This window comes from Anser cygnoides, chromosome 15 (genome assembly GCF_040182565.1).
Source record: "Anser cygnoides isolate HZ-2024a breed goose chromosome 15, Taihu_goose_T2T_genome, whole genome shotgun sequence".
NCBI classification, from domain to species: domain Eukaryota; kingdom Metazoa; phylum Chordata; class Aves; order Anseriformes; family Anatidae; genus Anser; species Anser cygnoides.
In genome coordinates this window covers 4897877-4918377 of record NC_089887.1, presented here as the reverse complement: position 1 = coordinate 4918377, position 20501 = coordinate 4897877, and the positions used below count along the sequence as shown (strand labels likewise).

General features: G+C 50.6%; 1 protein-coding gene across 4 annotated transcripts; it reads left to right on the top strand.

Moving 5' to 3' along the window:
- The first annotated feature begins 1532 nt into the window (after positions 1 to 1532).
- Positions 1533 to 17457, top strand: AMZ1 (archaelysin family metallopeptidase 1). 4 transcript variants are annotated; one of them, XM_048061342.2, is made up of 7 exons: positions 1533 to 1838; positions 8798 to 9131; positions 10098 to 10265; positions 11129 to 11257; positions 11597 to 11760; positions 13064 to 13240; positions 16741 to 17457. In XM_048061342.2, exons 2-7 carry the CDS (start codon positions 8828 to 8830, stop codon positions 17308 to 17310), a joined length of 1512 nt encoding a protein of 503 aa, XP_047917299.1. In that variant the 5' UTR covers positions 1533 to 1838; positions 8798 to 8827; the 3' UTR covers positions 17311 to 17457. The 4 variants fall into 4 exon arrangements, with proteins under 4 accessions (XP_047917299.1, XP_066833564.1, XP_066833562.1 ...); XM_066977461.1 differs by lacking the exon at positions 1533 to 1838 and adding an exon at positions 8300 to 8367; XM_066977463.1 differs by lacking the exon at positions 11597 to 11760 and having other exon boundaries at positions 16741 to 16999.
- The last annotated feature ends 3044 nt before the right edge of the window (positions 17458 to 20501 follow it).

Below are 20501 nucleotides of genomic sequence, written 5' to 3'. Positions count from 1 at the left end.
CCTCTATAACTCCTGGCTCACTTCTCATCCGATTCCTGGCCACCTCCTCCTCCCTTTTCCCCTTCCTGTCACACTGATCTTCTCTTAATAAAGCCACTCACCTCCTAAAAAGCCTCAGAGTGGACGTGTGGCTGTTTCCCCACCCATCACTCTATTCCTGATCTCAATCTCCCTCTCACAGGGACTCCCCACCTCCCCCTGTACCTGCCCAGGATCAGCGCACCATCACAGGATCGTTACTAACAGCATTTATCCCATTTTGTCATATTTACCTATGCTGACCAGTCAGTGGGCTGGCAGCTAAGCCAAGTATTAAATATTGAGGTTAGATGTGATAGGTTTCTGAGCAAAAACAAACACGGCAAAAAGAGGCGTTCCTGGGCGCGCTGTGTCTGGAGAGTGTTTTTGTCTGGTTTAGCTCTTGGCTTCCTCAGGGCAGGAGCCGCCTGCTTGGGGTTGTATTGTTCTGAGCAGGCTGGTGGTGTGCAACAAGCAACTCACAAATAGATCATTTAAGTTAATTAATACAAATAAACTCTAATTATAAGCACTAACCAATTAAAACAGCACAGAGGGCATCTGCGCTTTGGAGGGCAGATGACGGGGATGCTGTTGCAAGGCCTTAGGACTTGGTCCTGCCCTCCCCGCCCGCTGCATCCCGAGGAGGTTTCCCACAAGGAGGCTGAAGCCGCCGCTACTCCACTCGTCCTGATTGGGACAGCAGCAAATTAAGGCAGTTTTTCACCAGCAATGCTCTCATTTCCCTAAGAGCAATGCAGAGCCCAGGGACGGCAGTCTGCAGCACGCGGTTTTTTTTCTTATTCAGTTCTTGCTAACCCCACAGCACAGCACGGAACAATTTGTCCTCTTCTGTGGCCACTTTGGCTTGTGGGAAATTTCTGCTGGTCCCCCTGAAAAGCCCTTGGCTGTGCTTGCAGCATGGGGGCTGCAAGGACCACTGCAGCTCCTGAGCCTGTAAACAAGTTTTATTCTTTACATCAGCTTGAGTCACTCGGGGACAAGCTCTGGTCCCAGCCAGGATGTTCCTTTGTCCTTCCTTGTAGGGATGGCAGAAACGAAGGATCAAAGCACCGAAAGGATCAAAACATGAAAGCTAGAATATATGAAGCAATGGGGCTGGAGATCCACTCCTCTAGGATAATTAACTTTCCCAAGAACAGATAATATTCCCAAATTAAAGGACAACCTGGGACCAGTCCTGAGAGGCGCATCAAGGCGAACGCGAACGCCACTCCCATGGCGGAGATCTCATCAGGCTCCGGCGTAACCACATAACTACCGCTCTGGTCTCCAGACACCCACTCCTTCCTTCAGCTCTCATTAAGAAGGCAGACGAAAAGCCTCTCGCTCCTGGTGGCACTGTCACGCTGCTCGCCCCCAGGCCCTTCCAGGAGCACCCTTTCCCAGAGGAGGGCTGACTTTGCTGCTCTCCCAGGCTCCAGCAAGCCCGGCAGGGACCTGCCACCACCACCAGCACCCTGAGCACCCCGAGCACCCCTCGGGGCCACCCTTGCCACGGGCCCTTTTTGGGAGGGGGGAGGGGGGAAAAGGGGTGAGCACAGCGGGGCCACCCCCGGGGCTCCCCCTTCCCTTAGAAGCGGGGGCTGCGGGGCGGCTCTCCAAGCCCCCCTCCCGCGGCTTTTGCTCCCCCTTTTTCTTCCTCCTCCTCCTCCTCCTCCTCCTCCTGCTGCTGCTGCTGCTGCTGCTGCTGCTCCTCCTGCCGCCGCTGCCCGGCTCCGCTCCGCCTCGCCAGCCCCGAGCGGGTGCCCCGGCCCTGCCGCACCTCCCCGGCCTCCGCAGCCCCGGCCCGGCGGGCGGTGAGTGCTGAGCCCCCCCTGCAGGCCCGGGGGGGGCGGCGGGGGGATGCGCGGGGGCCTCCTCGTCGCCGGAGGGAATCGGGGGGACGGGTGGTAACGGGGGGCTGAAGGGGCGCGGGGACCCTCACGTCGCCCCCACTTCGTCCCCTCCTGTCCCCCCCCCCCCCCCCCCACCAGGGGGTGCGGGCTCGGGGCTTCGCCCCCCGGGGGTCGGGGTCCGGCTTGGGGAATGTCCTGGGCTGGGAGGTGTTTGGGGTGGTCTTCGTGTGTGTCCCCCACCCTTCCTCGGGTGATGGGGGTTCTGCGGAGGGTATCCCCCTCCCCGCCCCGAGGTGGTGGGGGGCGCCCTAAAGGCACCACCCGGAGTGCGGAGCTGTCCTTGGAGCAGCCCCCTGGGGGGGTTGGGGCTAAGCTGGGTGCACCCCACCCGGCTGGGCTTGGGGAGTCCTCCCAGGGTGCTGGGGGAGCGGCTACAGGCACCCCCCCCAGCGGCTGTCCCCCACCCCATTTCCAAAGCATCAGGGCTTGGGGGGCTCGGGCGTCTCAAGAGCAGGACCTGGGGGCTGCAGCACTTCCCGAAGCTGCCCCTCAGCCACCGACCTCCTGGCTGGCAGAGCTGTCCCCCCCCTGCCCCCCTAGGGCACACCGAGACCTCGGGGATGCTGGGGTCTGCCCACCGCAGCCCCGACACCTCTGGGGCTCCTTGGCGGAGGTACCACCTCGGTGCCCCTGTAAAAGGAGCTTCTCCTGCCCTCCCAAAGCACTCGGTTTCTTGGGGAAAAAGAGACGGCATTACAGTGCATTTATAGTGCATGAAGAACCACTTTCATAACGCCTGTGCCGGAGGGAACATCTAACCAGAGCCGTACCTGTCTGGGCATTCATCTGTATGGAAACTCTGCAGCCTCTTCCCTGGCTAACACCGGGGTTGTCTTGCAGAAACCATTTAGTCTGTCTAGACAAGTATGATGAAGAGCAAAGCGCCCAGAGCGGTGAATGATTAGAGCCTGGCTATCTCGGCAATGTTAGGTTCGTTGTATAGCGCTGATCGGTGGTGTGCTCTGCTTCTGGGTGCCTTTGGGTCTTTGGTTATCAAATGCACGAGGAGTAACCAGATGACCATGCAGGTTTGTTGCGTGCAAGAGCAAGGGAAGAAGAATGTAGCCAGCCCTCCATCACACATGTGCATGGGAGAAACATCACAGAAAGTTTAACCGGATTAAGTGAACAGAGAAAATCACAGACCACCAAAAATGAATAAATGGGTGATGGGGGGGGAAGGGTGCGTACTTTTGTCTTTCCTTCTGGAGGGTAGCACAGATAAGTTCATTAATATTTGTGTGGCACTTAGAGATCCCTAAATAGAAAGTACTAAAAAAAATGTAGCATTATGCATGAGCATAGAATAAATAAGATCCTTAGGATAGGAGACAAACTGTGGATAACGCATGTCCTTAATACATATTCATGTGAAGTAGAGTGTACTGAAGAAAGAAGGCTTGAACATAAAACAAAATCAAGGGGAAAGCAGATGTGTAAATGTTCCTAAATACTCTGCAAGCATCCGTCTCCATCTTAGGTACTCGATGACCCTTACAAATCTAGTCTTTAATACTGCAAACCTCTCCGCATATGGGCTGTCCATCTGCCTTGGCCAACAGTCCAAGTAAATTCACGAGGAAGATCCAGGTGAGGATGAACTTCCAGGGCTGAGCCTTGCGGCAATAACACATCCATCCCAGTTACATGTCAGGTAGGCTCTCCTCCCAGTAAATGTGCGTGTGAATCCCTAAAGGTTTCCACAGCTCCAGGAATGACTCATTTTCAGAGAGACCACACAAAGCATCTGTTTCAGAGTCACAAGCATATTCTAGAGACATGACACATAAATATTACTGGGAGCTGGCAGCACACGAGGCCAGCAGGTTTTTATCTAACTTCATGGGTGGGAACACACAGAGATCTGATTAAAAGTTTCGTGGCCATTGAATGCAAAGGGAGCAGAAGATGCTGCAGTTCCTTGTGGGTACAAGTATGGGGCTGAGTCAGGCCCAGGGTGTATTTTCTCTGTGAGCAGAGGAGATGGATCCTGAGAAGTGCTGAGCATCCCGCAATTCCCCCCCAGTCCCTTTTCAGGTCTGAACCCGACAATACAGATTTGTTCTGACCTCGGGAGCTGAGCTTACTCAGTATGCAACGCCGTGCTCTGTGCAAAGGACTGTGTTTAGGTCCTTGAGGAAGGAGCTGGAATACCAAGAACTTTATTTGCACCGGGGTTACAAGCACACCTCCATATCTTCTCTGTATCCCATTGCATCGGACTTTGTAACCCACTGAGTGTTCAAGAAAAATCTCTTTCTATTACATATCAGCAAACAAATTGATAAAATTGCTTTCAGGCTGTCATCTGTGTTATACAGGGGAAGGAGAGAATGCTCGCAGAGTAGCAGTAGCAGATACCAATTGCAAATCTCAAGAAAAGAGCTATTAAGCAACTAGGGCATGTGTTGATAATTAGCTAACGCTTGTTCTGCTTGCTCTGGGCTTTACACTGCTGCTGACTGGCTATGAATTTTCTGCACTACCACTGCTTGTTTACAGTACAGCACCTAACTTAAGCAATTAATCAGTTTTAACAGACTCTGCTAATGTCCCTCTGACATCCGAAGAGCCCAGTTAAATGAGTCTGTCTCTAAATACTACTCAAGAGCCGAGAGGGGAAAAAAACAGAATGAGCACAGCCTGCAGAGATATAAATGACTTACACTTACATTTATTGGAAAATAAATGGCATTAGAATGACCAATTTTTATCCATATATAACATTTATATTTCTTTTTATAAATGAATAAATATAAAATACAATCTTTACAATGTTAGGATGAAATTTCATAAAATACCCAAAAAATCCATTTGGTACTGGAGGCCCTTTTCTGGACTGTGCAACACAGATTCTCCGCACACAAGTCCATTTCTACTTTGTTGGACTATCCCACATGAACTCACACTGTATGGTACTGCCTTGGCTTTTGAGAATTACGCTGTTGTTGTCAGCCCCACGTTTACCTATCCAAGAAAGCAATGTCAATATAATAGAGAATAAGTGACATATATGTGAATTACACAAAGAATAATTCATAGGTAATTTTCAATTACAGAGAATAATTTATAGGTGCCTGATTTGTAAAGGGAATAATTTATGAGTAACCTGAATTGCACATAAAAAGCATTTACAGGTTAGTGTAACAAAGGGAATATATTGGCTGCGCAGCTGTGTTAAGACTGGATTTGGGGGGCATTTCTTGTGCTAACACCCACCATTAAAAAAACCCTCCACATTCCACAGTGAAAGGATTTGTGGAATATGCCCATCTGACCTGAAACCTGCCCAAGCTACCAAAAGCCACATGTACTGGTGAGCTGATGGGACTAGGACTAGCCAGCCTCCAGGTTTATCGCTGGATATCGATTTTATCTTGCACCAAGGCTGGCATGGTGCAGCACAGTGCCTGTGCGTGCTGTCTGTGTGGTCCCACTGCGCCAGGTTTAGTTTAGGATTCCTGGCAGAGGTTGGCTCCTTCTTGCCCTGTTAAGGACCCTGCAGGGTACCAACAGGGCGTAGTCTCATGTTTCCTGCCACGTAGATGTGCATCGCTCCTCCCTGTGACCCAATAATGGGGTTCTCCTAATTCTGGAAAAAATGTAATGATAGCAAATGGCTGCAAGTAGGAATAATAAAATTCAGTAGGATGCTTTTTTTTTCTGATGGTAAAAGTAGAGAATGATACATAAATGGACACAGTGTGTGCCTCCACTTGCAGCAGATCTTTAAATTGTTATAATTTTGCTTAAAGGATTTCTTCAAGTGCAACTACAAGTTAATGGTCTTTTGAATAATAAGAATTGCTTTCTCCTCCTCAGCACTTGCTAATCAGGTCCTATGGTTTGTCATTGGCTAAGAGGTCAAATTAGTTGCTTTTTGCTTTAAAGATGTAATGTCTTCTTCCTCCATACCTGAAGTGCATATGGATGTGTTGGTGCTTCCACTCCTTCATCACCACCTTAGCATCCTAAAAACTGAGGGGAAAAAAATGCCCACCTAAGCTAAAATGCCATTGCCTCCTGAAGCACTGCATCAGGGTGTCATGCAAGGCATCCTTGACACAAGAGCTAAAAATTGCAAAGCCCTTTCACACTACTTCAGTTAATGAAACAGTATATCCATGTATTACATCAAGCACAAATACTATCTACTACAGTTAATGTTGTAAAACAGTTTCTTTTCTTTTAAGCTGCTAAAGATATCCATAATTTTTTTTCTGAAGCGCTGATTTTTTCCAGGGAATTATTTTGGAAAACCTTGTTAAATAGAAGTAATGGTGTTGGATGTGGCCAATACAATGTGTTGCTGCTGTTCTGTTGGGTGCAAAACCAGAGTGCCCAGAGGGAGGAGGCGCACGCTGCTCCAGACTGTACATTGCTAGCAAATTCCTGCCCTTCAGCTTTCAAACCATTAAAGCGTAATCATGGACATCCTTAGGCATGTTGGGTGCTCACAAAATGCCCATGCTCATAGCCGGGAGTGTCTCATGCAGGCTGAATATCCCCTTTTAGGAAGCCTTGGGAAACAACGTATGTCCCATATCTTTGGGCACACGCTGTATTTCATGAGAGAGCCCGAGGGAACACATGCTAAAAGACTGTGTGCTCATTGTGTTCGTTGTTGCATACATTCACTCTTTGCTGCTTCCCATTTAGAAAAGAAAAGAAGAAAAAAATTCCCTTCATTCTCTAAGCAATTCCTCCTCCCGCATACCCGTTTGCTCACCAGGAAGAGCTGATGAAAGCAGCTCCTGCTTCTCAGTGATCTTTGACAAGACCACTTGCAACCTGGACCAAGCACAAAGCCTCTGCTTGATTTCCTTGGGAGCAACAGGCTCCCAGGTGGCTCACACATCCTCAGAGATTTTAACATTGTGAATAGTTTCCTACTGTAAGTTCTGCATATGACCGGAAAAATGATGCTGGTATTTAAAGCTTGCACAGAACAAGTGAAATCTCGGCACTACTAAAGCCCCAGGCAACTCCCGGTGACTTCAGTGGAGTTAGAATCTCCCTTCACACTCTCAAATTTGGAAGCAAATCAGAAGTGTAGAGATTTTGGTGACAAAGTACAAAACAACCTCACGTGTATTCTTGTTGCTACTCATAAAAATCCAGCAGAAGCAACACGGACATTTTGAGGGCAATAAGAGGAGGTTGCTGAGAAAGCATTGCAGACTTTATTTCTAAACTTCCCTTGGATTAGGGCCCTTGTACTACTTCAAATCCCACTGTGCTGTCTGCCGTTAGGCTTTAATGCTAGTGAAACACAAAGCTTGCAAAAATAAAAGCAAACTGCTTACCTGAGGCCTCGCCTATGCGATATACCCTTAGCTCCAAAAGAGATCTTACAAAAAGAGTCTTTTTTAAGGACTGCTTATACTTACAAATATCTTCCCAAGGGTTAGATGTAAAGAAATTCAATATTAATTTTAATGGTTTGCCACTTTTCTCTTACGGTGAAATGACCAGAGCCATCTCTGCGTAATTGAGGAAAGAATTTGGCTCGTGTTGGTGCTCTTAGTTAAATATTGAATTCGCTGTCGTGTTGCTGTCCTCAGGGGCCACTGACTGGCACTTACCTGACAGAGCTAGGCTGTAGAGCTACTTAAATTACAGACTTAATCAGTTCCTCATAAAAATATTTCACCTTCTTTTTTCCTCTCTCATGTGATTGCATAATGCTGTTACAACAGTGATGGTCAGCAGCTGACACATGGGCTTATCCACCCAGAAAGCTCTCCTGGTTTCTTCTAAACTGGTATTAACTTGCCTAATAGAAGATAATACTTCTTCCTAGAAACTTTGTGCTTTTGTGCATTTATACCTGTGTATTTTTATTCTGCTCTACACAGGTGGAGCACTTACCTGTAGCTGTCAGCTTTGCCCAAAGCACTGCTGCAAAATACTTGAGTTCTACTGGGCACACAAACATTTTCATTAAAATCCAGACGTAGAACAGCCACAGGGGTACTACATTGTTTCCTCTTTTTCTTCTCTTTGAGATGTCCACTGGAATTTCCATTGATGCCTAGACTGCAATGGGAAATAGGTGCCTGGCTCCTGCTGCTGGCCTTAGAAAAAACCCTTGAAAGGATATTTCCCAGATGCTGTGACTTGATTTCCTTCTGCTGCAGGCTTTCATTTGCTCTTTATTTATCCACTTCAACATCGCTACCTCGTTTAGCATTCTTGATGTCACACAGTGTGACATGAGTTGTTCGTGAGGCGACTCGATGGCAGGGGGCCCACACAGATCTCTCTAGAGAGGCAAAGCAGCTGCACAAGTCTCATGCAGCACATCCCACCTGTGGATTGGGCTGAGTGAAATTCCTTGGGCAGGTGCCCCGGGTCAGTGCCTAGGAGCCAGGACTGAAAGCTGTTAGGGGAAATTGTCAACAGGAACAGCTGCTGTTATTGGTGCCCGGTAAGTCAGGAGTTCAGGCTTCTGATAGATAAAAAAGACCAAGACCTACCTCTTCTCTTTTCCTACCGTGGCCTTTGAGAGCCCTAAGCAAAGAGAAGCACCACCTCAACAATGAGGAGCACCAAAAAATAAAAATAAAAAAACCCACAAACCATCTGATTTAATCCAGCCGTGGTAGTAATAACGGGGCTATGCATTCTTGAGCACCATCTACTGGTACACTGTCCATAAACCAGAGGCACACATGCAGATGTAGAGCGCCCTGTCACAGCTGCGCTCACGTAAATGCATAGGGCTCCTGGCCAGCACTAAGCATTTACAAGCTCCCAGCCAAGCCTTACAGCTGGGATCCTGGGGCAAACAGCTCTGAGAGCAAAGCTGGAGGAGTCTCGCAGGTCCCTGGTGCTGATGGTTGCCTCTGCTCCTGCAGGCAGTGCCACAGCCTGCGGGCCTCTCCGCAATGCTGCAGTGCAAACATGCTCAGGAATTCAGCTTCGGGCCCCGGGCTCTGAAGGATGCGCTGATCTCGACCAACCCAGCCCTGCAGGAGCTCTATGCCAAAGCTTTCTCCAGGGCGGAGAAGCTGTTCCTCTCCGAAGCCTACAACCCGCAGAGAACGCTCTTCTGCACGCTGCTCATCCGGACGGCTTTCGACTGGCTCCTCAGCCACCCCGATGCCCCCGAGGACTTTGAAACCTTCTATCACGCCATGCTGCAGAGGAAGCAGAGCTTCTGTCGGAAGCACATTTACCTGCAGCCTATAGGTAATGCGGGTGTCTCCTGGAAAACATTGGGAGGGAGGTGGTGCCAAATGCTACTAACCCATCAGCCTCTTCCAAGGACTAACCTGTGGACGGGAAGTTCAGTCGGTAGTACCTAAGGTTGTGCCGTGCCCCGAGTCCAGAGTCACAAGTCGTGATGACACCCATCAGTATGGCTCCCTGGTAGATACCATAGAATCATAAAATCATTAGGGTGGGAAAAGCCCTCCAAGATCATCTGGTCCAACCATCACCCTGCTACCAACGTCACCCATTAACCCGTGTCCCTAAGCACCACGGCCAACCTTTCCTTGAACACCCCCAGGGATGGTGACTCCACCACCTCCCTGGGCAACCCGTCCCAACGCCTGACTGCTCTTTCTGAGAAGAAATGTCTCCTCATTTCCAACCTGAACCTCCCCTAGCTGTAGAGAGCAGTAACATCTCCCCTGAGCCTCCTGTTCTCCAGACTAAATAATCCTAGTTCCCTCAGCTGCTCCTCGCAGGACTTGTGTTCCTGGCCCTTCGCTAGCCCTTCTCTAGACACAGCACCGCGTGTGCCCTTGGGTGAGATTTGCTAGGAATATATGCGTGCATATATACACATATATGTAAAACAATACTGGATAAAAGAGCATTTCTGGAACTCCATCCCTGCCAGTTAATAAAAAAACAAACAGCTCACTGTCCCCAGGCTAATCCCTCTGGGCTGCTTATCTCAGAGATAACCTGAGCACATCTGCTTTGCTATGACAGACAACGCCAGTTCTCAGGGTGACCTCTGAAAGAGCCCTTCTCCTCCATACGTGTCCAGCCACCTGGCAGTGGCTGCCACATCCCAGAGTAAGCAATTAACTTCACAACGAGCCTGCCTTGTGCCCAGTCACTGTGGCCAGCCCCACAAAACCCCATCGGACCTGGTGGTTCACCCTGAAGCCGGAGCACTGACACCATGGCTTCTCTTCTCAGACCTGATCGAAGGGCCCGCCGGGCTGTCGCTGCTGGATTCCCTGCAGAGCTGCGTTGAGTCTTTCTTCCTGGGGCTCCGTGTCAAGTGCCTTCCCTCCATTCCCATCTCTTCCATCCACTGCTGCTACCGCCACAGCCAGGACTCGGACAGAGTGCAGCTTCACGCAGGTAAGGACCCGGCAGCGTCCTGGCACCAGCCTGGCATGCTGGCACCATGGAAAATAGGAAATGCCTGAAATATCCCTTCATTGCCAACGCAGGGAGGGGACGAGGAAGGGAGTGAAAAGGGAGAAATCCTGTTCCCATGGAAAAGCCAGAACTCTGAGGCTGGAAACAGGAATAAAAAACAAAGTGACTTTCATCACATTTTCCTCTGCTGTTTGTATTTTTCAGCACTGTTTTGTTTAGATCCAGCTCAGATCAGCTCTGGGGGAAGGCACTGTAGATCTCACATGGGCTGAATTCTCCCATCTCCTGTCCAGAGCCAAAGTAAATCCGTGGCCTGGGTGGTGCAGGTGGGGAATTCAGCAGCCTCTCATGTTCGGAAATCGGGGTTCAAGTGTCACAGAGCTCCCCAGGGAAACGAGTCCGCCAGCTGCCAAACTCGCGCTGCACAAATGCCCATCTGGAGCGAGCTGCTCGCAGGTAGCAGGGGCAGCGTGTGCTTGTCCTGGCCCCCGTGCTGTGGCCATAGGGCTTCTCCAGCACAGCTCTGAAACACCCCTGGGGGAGTTCTGGTAGTTCCAGGTGCTTGTTTCCACGGGGCAGTGCTGAATTCATCTACACCTCTGCCCTCAGGTCTGCTTAGCCTTAACGCTCTGCTCAGCACCACTTGAAAAGCCTGCTTGTGCTCCGATTTGAGAAGACGGGCTGCACAGCTGCGATTCTCCGTCCGAGACACTGGGCCCAGCAGCTCTGCCTCGCTGCAGCTTGGATTACGTGCTCCTTCCCGTTAGCAGGAGGAATTCTGGCTCTTGCGTGCCTTCCACGGATGCTTCATTTTAACGACCATCTCTCTTGTGTTTGTCCAGATGGGATCCTGAACTTCCTGAAGAACAACAAGCCCATGGATGCTCTGTGTGTCCTTGGACTCACTCTCTTGGACCTTTACCCATGTGAGACCTGGAGCTTCACGTTCAGCAAATTCCTGCCAGGACAAGGTGGGGTTGGTGTCCGATGATCTCCTAGCACGGGGCGTGAATAAGGCAGCACTGTACCAAAAAGCCTTCTCTGGGAAACTAAAATACCCAAATTTTATCCTTTTTTTTTTTTTTTTTTCCCCACTCCCTGATGATAGGAACTGTTTTTTCCCAGTTTAAAACTGGGATCTCAGGGCTCCTGATCCAGGGCTCCTATTTCAGGCAAAGGTAACCAAGGTGCTGCAGACCTTGGAAGTGTGTCTTACCACACTGCTAAACTGGACCGCGCTATCACAGCTTTCTTTTCGTGCTGCCTAAGCTGAGAGACAGTCACAAGCTTACACGCGCCTCTCTTTGCAGAAGTGGGAGTCTGCAGCTTTGCCAGATTTTCTGGGGATTTCCCCCACGGTAGCTGTAGCAGCTTGAATCCGCTCGTGCAGAAGGAACGGTTAGGCCAAGTCAGCAAGGACAGCAGAGACCGGACCTTGCCGTTCAGTGCCCAAGAGATGGTCCAGTGCTGTAAGGTAGGACTGGAAAATTCCTGCACCCCGTATTTCTTGCAGTGTGGGGTTTAATACTTCAGGCCTGGGCATAATCCACCTGTCAGCCCAGTGAAGCCTGAGACTCTGCTCCTGCACCGGTCCATGCATTTACACAGCTCTGAGCAGCTTGTATCTCAGTGCACTGCGCAGATCTCTCTTACTCCCCTTGCCACTGGAGCAAACTGCAGCATCAGCTGCGTAGCGAGGCGACAGGACTTACGGCACAGCAGCACTGGCACAACTGCCCAGCTCCCAGCCTCCTGCTTGGGACATCTGAGTCTTCTGCTTGCCAGGAGACGTGCAGGCAGTAGGACCTGTTAGCTGATGAAGTATTTCGAGATTAATTTGGATAGCTAATGGTGTTTTGTGTCAGCTAGTGGTTAGCTGGGCAGGTGCATCTTTCTCAGACACAGGCATCCGTCAGGGAAGAGGACCAGGCACTAACACTTGTCCAACCTGCTTACATGGACAGATGAGAAAAATATATTAGACAAGTTTGCACATATAGTTATATGCCTTAAGTCCCATCCGTCTCCAGCACGTCATCGTCGTGAGTGCTCACCCCTCACCCTGTGCCCAGAGCTGCTGCTAGCGTTTCTCGCAGTGCTGGCCCACGCCGAGCATCTGCACCAACGCCTTCAGTGTCATTTCTCTCTGTCTCACCTTGTGTTTGCTCAGGACATTCTAGTCTGGGGTCTCTTGCTGAAGTAATTTCAAAGGGAATGAGGTGGCAATGGGAGGGGGAGAACCTTCCATCCTTGGCCGTCCCGCAGCTGCCAGTTCCCCAGGCAGTCCCGCTTGGCCGGCTGACTCCAGCTTAGCTTTTGCTTTGGCACAGACTTTGTGCTTTGGAAGGACCCGGATCTGTTATTGCCAATAATTTCTTACAGATTTCTCACATGGACTGTGCTGCTCTTTTCCAACCCCACTGGGACTGATTTTCTCCTTTAAAAACAAACAAACAAAAAAAAACCAAACCAAAAACACAAACCACCACTGTGCTCTTGGGGAAGAGAGCTCAAGCAGCACTGCTGCACAGCTCTGAAACACCACCTATGGGGTCTTCCCACAGCTGCTTCCAAAACACACATCTCCCCCTTTCTCCTCCCCCCCAGATCAGGATGCTGGGTACCTGGGAAGCAGGGAGCTGTGTTCCCCTTGGAAAAGCCAAGGCTGGAGGATGACCACGCCGAGCCGGTTAGACTGCCGGAGCGGTGACGGGAGAGGAGGGGGCCGAGGAAGCAGGAATGACCGTGTGCTGCTGTGATTTTTGGCTTCCTGACAGGTGACTTGCCACGAGATCTGCCACCTGATGGGCCTGGGGACGTGCCGCTGGCTGCAGTGCATCATGCAGGGCGCGCTGAGCCTGGACGAGGCCCTGCTGCGGCCGCTGGAGCCCTGCCCCATCTGCCTCCGCAAGCTGCAGTACGTCGTGGGCTTCAAGCTGGTCGAGCGCTACAGGGTGAGTGGCAGAGCCCCCGGCCCTTCCTGGAGTAAGGGGCACAGCTGCCAGGCTGCTGACCCCAAACCACGGTGCTAAATGCACTATAGCAGCATGTTAAATGCAGACGCTGCTCTCAGGGCGAGTTTCTGAGCCCATAGATCTGCCAACACCACATATGGACACCACCAAGAACAGTGCTAACACTTCTATGGCTCTAGAAAGGGTTTTCTGCCAGTGTTGTCTAAAAAGCTGGATTCGGTAGCCAAACAGCTAGCGGAATATAAATAATCTCGCCATTCTCATTCTGTACCCTATCTTCTCCTTGCTTATTATTCCTGTCTGACAAGCATCATGTTCAGAGACAGGATTTTCCACGGCTGCCTGTTTTAAAGTCTGTGGGTTATATTTGTAACGAGATGCGTGCAGAATGAGAACGGGGACGCCTCTAGTTTCATTCAGCTCGCAATCAGATGCACAGAAGCATGTCAAAGCATGCGGGGGAAAATACGCTTGCGTGGTTTTGCTGCTCGCCTGTGTGTCTGTGCAGTGTTAGACCCGTCTGGTGCTTGCTTCTGCCTGAGAGGTGCCCAAATTGCCCAGAACACCAGGGGAACATACTCTGGTTTATTTAAATGCCTGACCTGTCACCATCCAGCTATTGCTTTCTAGAAGAGAACTGCTGTCTGCATTAAGCTCTCCTAGAAATGCTTTTTCCTTTACACCTGCAGTAAATACTGTAATTGGCTCAACATCCCCTGGCAGCAGCAAACACAAAGCTGAAGAAAGGCCTCACTTGCCAACCATCACATCTGCTTCCCTGAGAGTGGAAGCTCAGCGAGATACAGCACACGCCTGTAGGAGACACTTGTGATAATCTCTGCAAGAGGCTTTGCTGCTGCCTTGAGAGAGGAGATAGGAACATCAGAGATGAAGTCAGTAGTTAAGCAACTCTCTGCGAAGAGAGCACAGAGCATTTGAAGACAATATCAGATCAGATGACAGTTACTTGCAAAGAATATTTTGGGAGGTTGTGGCCAGCCAAGTACAAGTCTGAAGTCACATCTCCCTCTGGAGCACGAGCAAGAATCCCCACCTGCCACAGAGCAGCCCCAGACGTTCACAATAAATACAGGAAATGCCAGACACAAAGCCGTTCCTCCCCAGGAGCAGGTAGTGCTGCGAACGTCTGCGACCGAGACACGATTACAGGCAGAAGAGCACGTGGGACAGGAAACCAGTCCTTATGTAGGAGGATGAGCCCTTCAATTTATTTATCTGAGCTGCACTCAGAAACATACTCCATTTTGTCATCGCAGCTGCTCATTCCGCGATGAATTGTCTTGAAAATTGAAAGCAACCCAATTCTCACTGCACTTCCCCAGCGCAACCAACATTTCCACCTGCTGCTTCTGCAGCATCCCGGGCTGTTCTGCACGTAGGGCCTGTACCAGAACGCAGTGATCGCAACGGCCACGCTGAAAAACAAACCAAAACACAGCTCACCAGTGCTCGAGCTGCCCTTAGGGTCTGGCTTAGCAGCACAGGACAGCTTTATCCTCGCCCCGGTGTTAACCACAGTTTCTGCAGCATTTGCAAGTTCACTAGTTAGGGTACAACTACTGGTTTAGCAAAGCTAAATCGTGAATATTTGAGGACTGAAGCTTGGCTAAGGTCAAGGATAATGTTTTATGTCTAGCTAACACTGCAGAGACCCGTGCCCTAGAGTACTGTTGTTTGTTCTCCATGGGCTGCATTAGCATGGCTTAGATCTGCTCGCAGGTGCAGTGCGACCGCCCTGCTGATGGGGCATGGTGGCACTGCCACGGCACGGGGGCTTGAAAAACTTCCAGTGCCACCACTGGAGTCCCCTGAAGTGTCAGAGCACAGATTTCATCCCTAGTGACTTCACGTGCACCTGCCTGCAGGTAAGCTAAGACTGTAAAGAAGGTGTCCTGTTCCAGTTATATATGAGAACATTAAAAAAGAAAAAAAAAAAGAGGCTGCAGTCTTACAAACCCCACAAAGATGCGAACATCTTTGAGGCAATAAGTCACCCAGGGATGAGAGACAGGAAAGATTTCTGGGTTTTGGTAGTGATTTCAAGTCAATTATTCCTTCCATTAATAATAATCCAGATGTTCTCTGTTAACGTCCTCATCTCAGCAGTTTCTTTTCCTCTTCTAGGGAATTGTGCTAAGTAGCAGTTGTGATTCTTTCCCAGATTCTCTGTTTTGAGTCTTGGAAGTTGAAAGAGACACAAAATCATGGGCTGTTGGCAGCTTCCAAACAGCTCTGCTATCCCCTTCCCCAGTCCGGCTGCTGTTGCAGCTTCTGGTGCATTCTTTGTTTTTTAAGCCCAGAGGGAGGGAAGGGCTGCTGGAGGTGGGATGAGGCAGGAGAAAAGTTGTCCCTTTGCATTTTGACTTGCCCCAGAGGGAGGGGGCAGGGCAGACTAACTTAGCTGAAAGAGTCCATTTTATTCTCGTACGAAATTCTTCCCTGAGGCTCCATGCGCAGACTGAAACGAGAAGCAGGGCCGATTTCTCCCACCCACTCAATTTGAGCTCTTTATCTTTTCTGTCACTTGCCTGAAGAGAGAGCAATAGAGGAGGAGAGGGGGAAGGGAGAAGGGGGATGCTCCTACAGACGGCAGCTCTGTAGCACTGCAAATTTCGTGCCTACTTCTCAAACACGACAGCACCGGGCTCACTGCTGTGTATATGGACCCAGCACAGCGACCGGTGCACTGGGGCCACAACCCAAGTTAACGCTCTGTACCTGTCACCCCTGCCTTTTCCAAAGCAAGTGCAGTGCTTTGCAAAAGTACCAGCTGGGAGCTGCAGAGAGGAAAGCTGAGAAAATAGGCCTCAAGGGTGTGAAATAGCTGAAAAACAAACAAAAAAATGCCAACAAGGCAGACAGGGAGATCACCTTTTATCCAGTGATGACTGGAGTGGTGATTCATCCCCCCAGAGCACAAGAAATAAATGTGCCAGAAGCAACCCACTATATGCCACATTGTAGCGTTTAATATTTAAAAAGGAAATTGTCTCAGACATTTTCCTTTCATTAATTCTTTCCTGGAGCCCGGCCTTCCAACTTGTGCACTTCAGCTCGAGAGACGAGGAGATATTCTTAGAAATATAACACACATTGCCACAGGAGTCAACCACACGATGAAACAAAATTCTTCCCCGCTATCTCAGGAGCTTTTGTAGTGACACAGCTTTCTCTAGGGAGGCGCTGGTTTAGCTCTAGCGGAAATCATGTGCAGAATGCGGGAGAGGATTTGTGCTATTTTTCTCGACTATCTTCAATAACAGGGCAAATTCTGCCCACATCTGATGGGGCTGGCTCTGCCACAGCCACTGACTCCAGGAAGACAAGATAAAGCCCCTGCTCCTGGCAGGGAGCACCACAGCATCCTAAGACAGCTAGGTTTACCCCCAAAACGCTGAGAAAGGCATACCTGTTTTCTCTCGTTCTCTAAAATGCCGCCTTTTCCCTTCTTGTCACAGAAGCTCTACGCCTGGACGCAGACCGTGCTGTCCACGTGGCCGAGGCAAGAGTCGGCGGACCTGTCAGCCTCGGAGGACGTCCCCGCGGTCAGCTCGGACTCCGGGATGTGCTGTGAGAACGACTCGGAGGCGGTGACCTCCTTGTCGGAGCCGCTCACGCCGGACACGTGTAGCCAGGCCCTCTCCATCGGCCAGGAGCTGGAGCAGGACGAGCAGTCGGGCTCGCTGGCTGAGGCACACAGCCAGCCCCAGCTCGCCGGGCCCGCCAAGGCCACAGATATCGTTAAGGATTACGAGGTGTGGCTGGAGACCTGCATCGCCGCCCTGGAGAGGAATGTCTCCGAGGAGGAGCTGGCTCAGGTGGACAAGGCTGTGGACGCGCTGGCCAAGTGGGAGATGTTCACAGGACAGCTGCCCGCGATGAAGAAGGACCTGCCCTTTGCTAGGGACAGCACCGGGCTGCGGAAAGTTCTCGGAGACAAATTTTCCTCCTTGCGGAGGAAACTGAGTTCCAGAAAACTGTCCAAAGGGGAATCGTCCCCTCATCGCTGGCGGTGGGAGGAGAACTAGCGAGGGTCTGCCTTGGGATGGGCCAGCTCTGCTCCCAAGGCTTTGGTTGCATTACTATCCTGCTTCTGAGCTGTCTCACCACGGGTTGTTGCTGTCAGAGGGAAACAGGAACTCCCCCCAGGAATAAAAGGTGTTTCTTTTTTCTGAGATTGCTAATATCATTTTGACGTGATCGGTTCTTTGGTAAGGGTTTTTCCTGTGCTGGTCTAAGCTCCAGCATGACTCTAAATTCCTGTCAAGTCCTATGTAGGCACTTTATTTTCATGCTGTATTTCATTTGGTTCAAAGTCAGCTGGGAAGAGGCCTATGCTAAACACTAAACACATTCACACAGAAGCTTGGGCCATCTGAACAAACAGATGCAAATTAACCAGGGCAGCTCTCTTCCCATACACAGAACTCTCCTACTTAGCATTTCTGTCTGACGCACGGCTATTATTCCTCCCTCTCTCCCCCCGCCAGACGTTCATCTCTATTCTGTTCACTGCCCCATCGGCTGGAGGCTGAGCCCAGCACGGGAGCACAAACGCTGCCGACAGACCACGGCTGCGGGTGGGGGGGAGAGATGGAGGCGGACGGGCACGGAGGCGGTGAGCGAAGCAGAAAGCTGCCAGGCAGCTCGTCCGTCCTAAAGAACAGCGTTTGTGTGACGGCTGTCTTTTGGCGGACACTCCGGGGGATCTCCAGAGCTGCTTCACTTCAAAGCCAGGCTTGGAGCTGTGAGCTAGAACTACTCACGTCCTCTGCAGATTGGCACTGGAGACAAAACCTTTGGGAAAAAAACAAGAAGAAAGCATTCACACACGCATTGATTATTAACTTAAAAGGGGGAAGTACACATGCATTCCTCTCCCTGCCTCAAGAAGGCAAACCCCCATTCCTTTTGCTCTTCTCTGCTCCATAAGTCACCCACCGGAGGGGAACGGGTGCTGTGCTGGCCCCGGGAGCTGCCTTCCCCTGCTGGGGGCACGCTGTTCCCCTCCAGCTATTTATAGATGGAGCTCAAGAGGCTGATGGCTTTCGAGCCCTGTAATAGCAGCATGGGGAAGGCTGGCCCTCTCCACCCGCAGCTCACTCAGCCCGCAGCACTGATAACGCTCCCTACAGCTCACAGGGCCACGGCCATGCTTCAGATTTCCCCCACCTAAAAATATCTTTGAATTAACAACTGCAAAGGACAGGAAAGCAGGTAAGTCCAGTTCAGCTAGGGGGTGAGAGAGGATATTTCCCTCAGAGGAGATAACAGTTTGGGCTTTCCACAGCGCTTGCCCTGTGCACTTTGAAGGCAACAGGACCCCAAACCCTGCAACGCATTTTTGGGGTAGGTAGGGAGAGAATCAGAGGAACACGTCCAAGACGAGCTCGAGATTTACTTGTGAAAGTACAAAAGATTTTGCATGAATTCAGCCGGATTCAGGACGCAAGCAAATCCACTTGAGCGTGATTTAGGCAGAGAGAAAAAGGGAGTTTGACTTCAGGAGCGGCGATGGCAGCTCCTGGCAGCTCCCCTTCCCTCCCAGGCCGCGCTCCCTGGCTCGGCGCAGCAGGGCCGCTGCTGCCGCCCCCTCCTGGTGCCTCCGAGGGGCTCTCGGCCGCGGCATCCTGCCCTGCAGCAGAAATTCCCCGACCAAATCCTACCGGAATTACAAATCCGCGTACCGCCCCACGCTTGCTCATGCGTTGCTGTAACAGATTTACTATTTTAAGCAAGAGATTACTTTTTTGTTTGCTGTTACTTGATTCCGTAGTGAATCATGAGGCTGAACTTTCGAAAGTTTCCCAAAAGATACCATAAACTCAGGATGACAATACGGCCTGAGGGAGAGAGACAGACGGCTTTCTGTCATAAAGTCCAAAGGCAACACAGAACAGGGGAGGCACAAAACCAACTTGCACTGCCGCAGAAGTCACAGATGGGAAACTCCCCACGTGACACTCAGTTTATAGACTTGTGTTAGCTCTGTTGTGAGAGCACAAATGCCTCCTGAAGAGCTGTCACTTACCACTAAAAGATATTTTTTGATACTGCCAGTGATAGAATCACCGCTTATCACCTCAGCTTGTCCAGAAGAAAGAAGGAAATGAGCAGGGCTGCTCACCTACCTGCGTGGCAGCTCAGCGGGGCCTGCAGGCCGGACGCAGCCTCGCGGTGCCAGGCTGAAAGGAAATGGCTGTTACACGTCCACGTCCTTCGGCAGGTGGAAGCGAGGAAGGGGTCCAAGTGCTGCTGGTCCCTGGGAATCCGGAGGTTGGGGTGCCCAGGAGCTTCTGGTCAGGCTCGCAACACCGGCACACAGAGCTGTAGCAACTGTCCAGAACCAGCAGCACTACATACCCTGCATTTTAAGCAGCACTCATACTATCAAATAAAGCAGGCTTCTGAGGAGATACTTCTACGCAGAGCCGTGTGGGAACAGCAACAAAACTTGCAGCTAATAAGCTGCTGATTTGTGGGCCAGGAACAGTTTCACCACAGGGTAGGTGGTGGGCAGGAGAACCTAGGTGTAATGTTAAGCGGCCCCTCAGTTTGTTGAGCCTCCTGCAGGAAGACAGAGCAGAGCACCAGGACAGGAATGGAGGCAGGTCACTGGGAGCACAAAGATCAGCAACAGCCTCCCTCACAGCCCCGGCATGGCAGCACCTTCGGCCCCTGCCTCCTGACCAGAGGGCATGTTGCTGGCCTGATGGGATGATCTAGAAATGAACCCTGCACGTTACCTTGCTGCTGCCATCAGGCAATGCCCAACTTATTTTGAAGCAACTTCTGAGGTCCATAATCCCAGACAGAGTAGAAAGCACAGCCTTTTAATAACCTTATGAGCTCATAAAGACAAAAATCTTTTCTCAAGAATAAATTGGTAAAACATTCTGTTCTTAAGAAGTTGCTGTAACTGAAGGGAGCGGGGATACAATGCATCTGCCATGGGGTAAAAAAAAAAAAGCCAGGCTTTTTCCTGGTTACAGGTAAAATTGCTTGTAACAGACTGCAAAGGTGGGAGAGGAGAAGCCAGTGCCTTCCGCAGATGTCTCATCAGTAATGCTCAGCCCTTTGTGATTTAGCAGCAGATGTGACCACCTTCCTCTCCTAGTAATGGTGCTTTCAACTGAAGTTCATTTCTGCTGTGCAAAATTAAGGCTTTAAAGCTACTTCTTGTAAAAATTCCTGAATACTCTTCCTAATAACTTCTTGC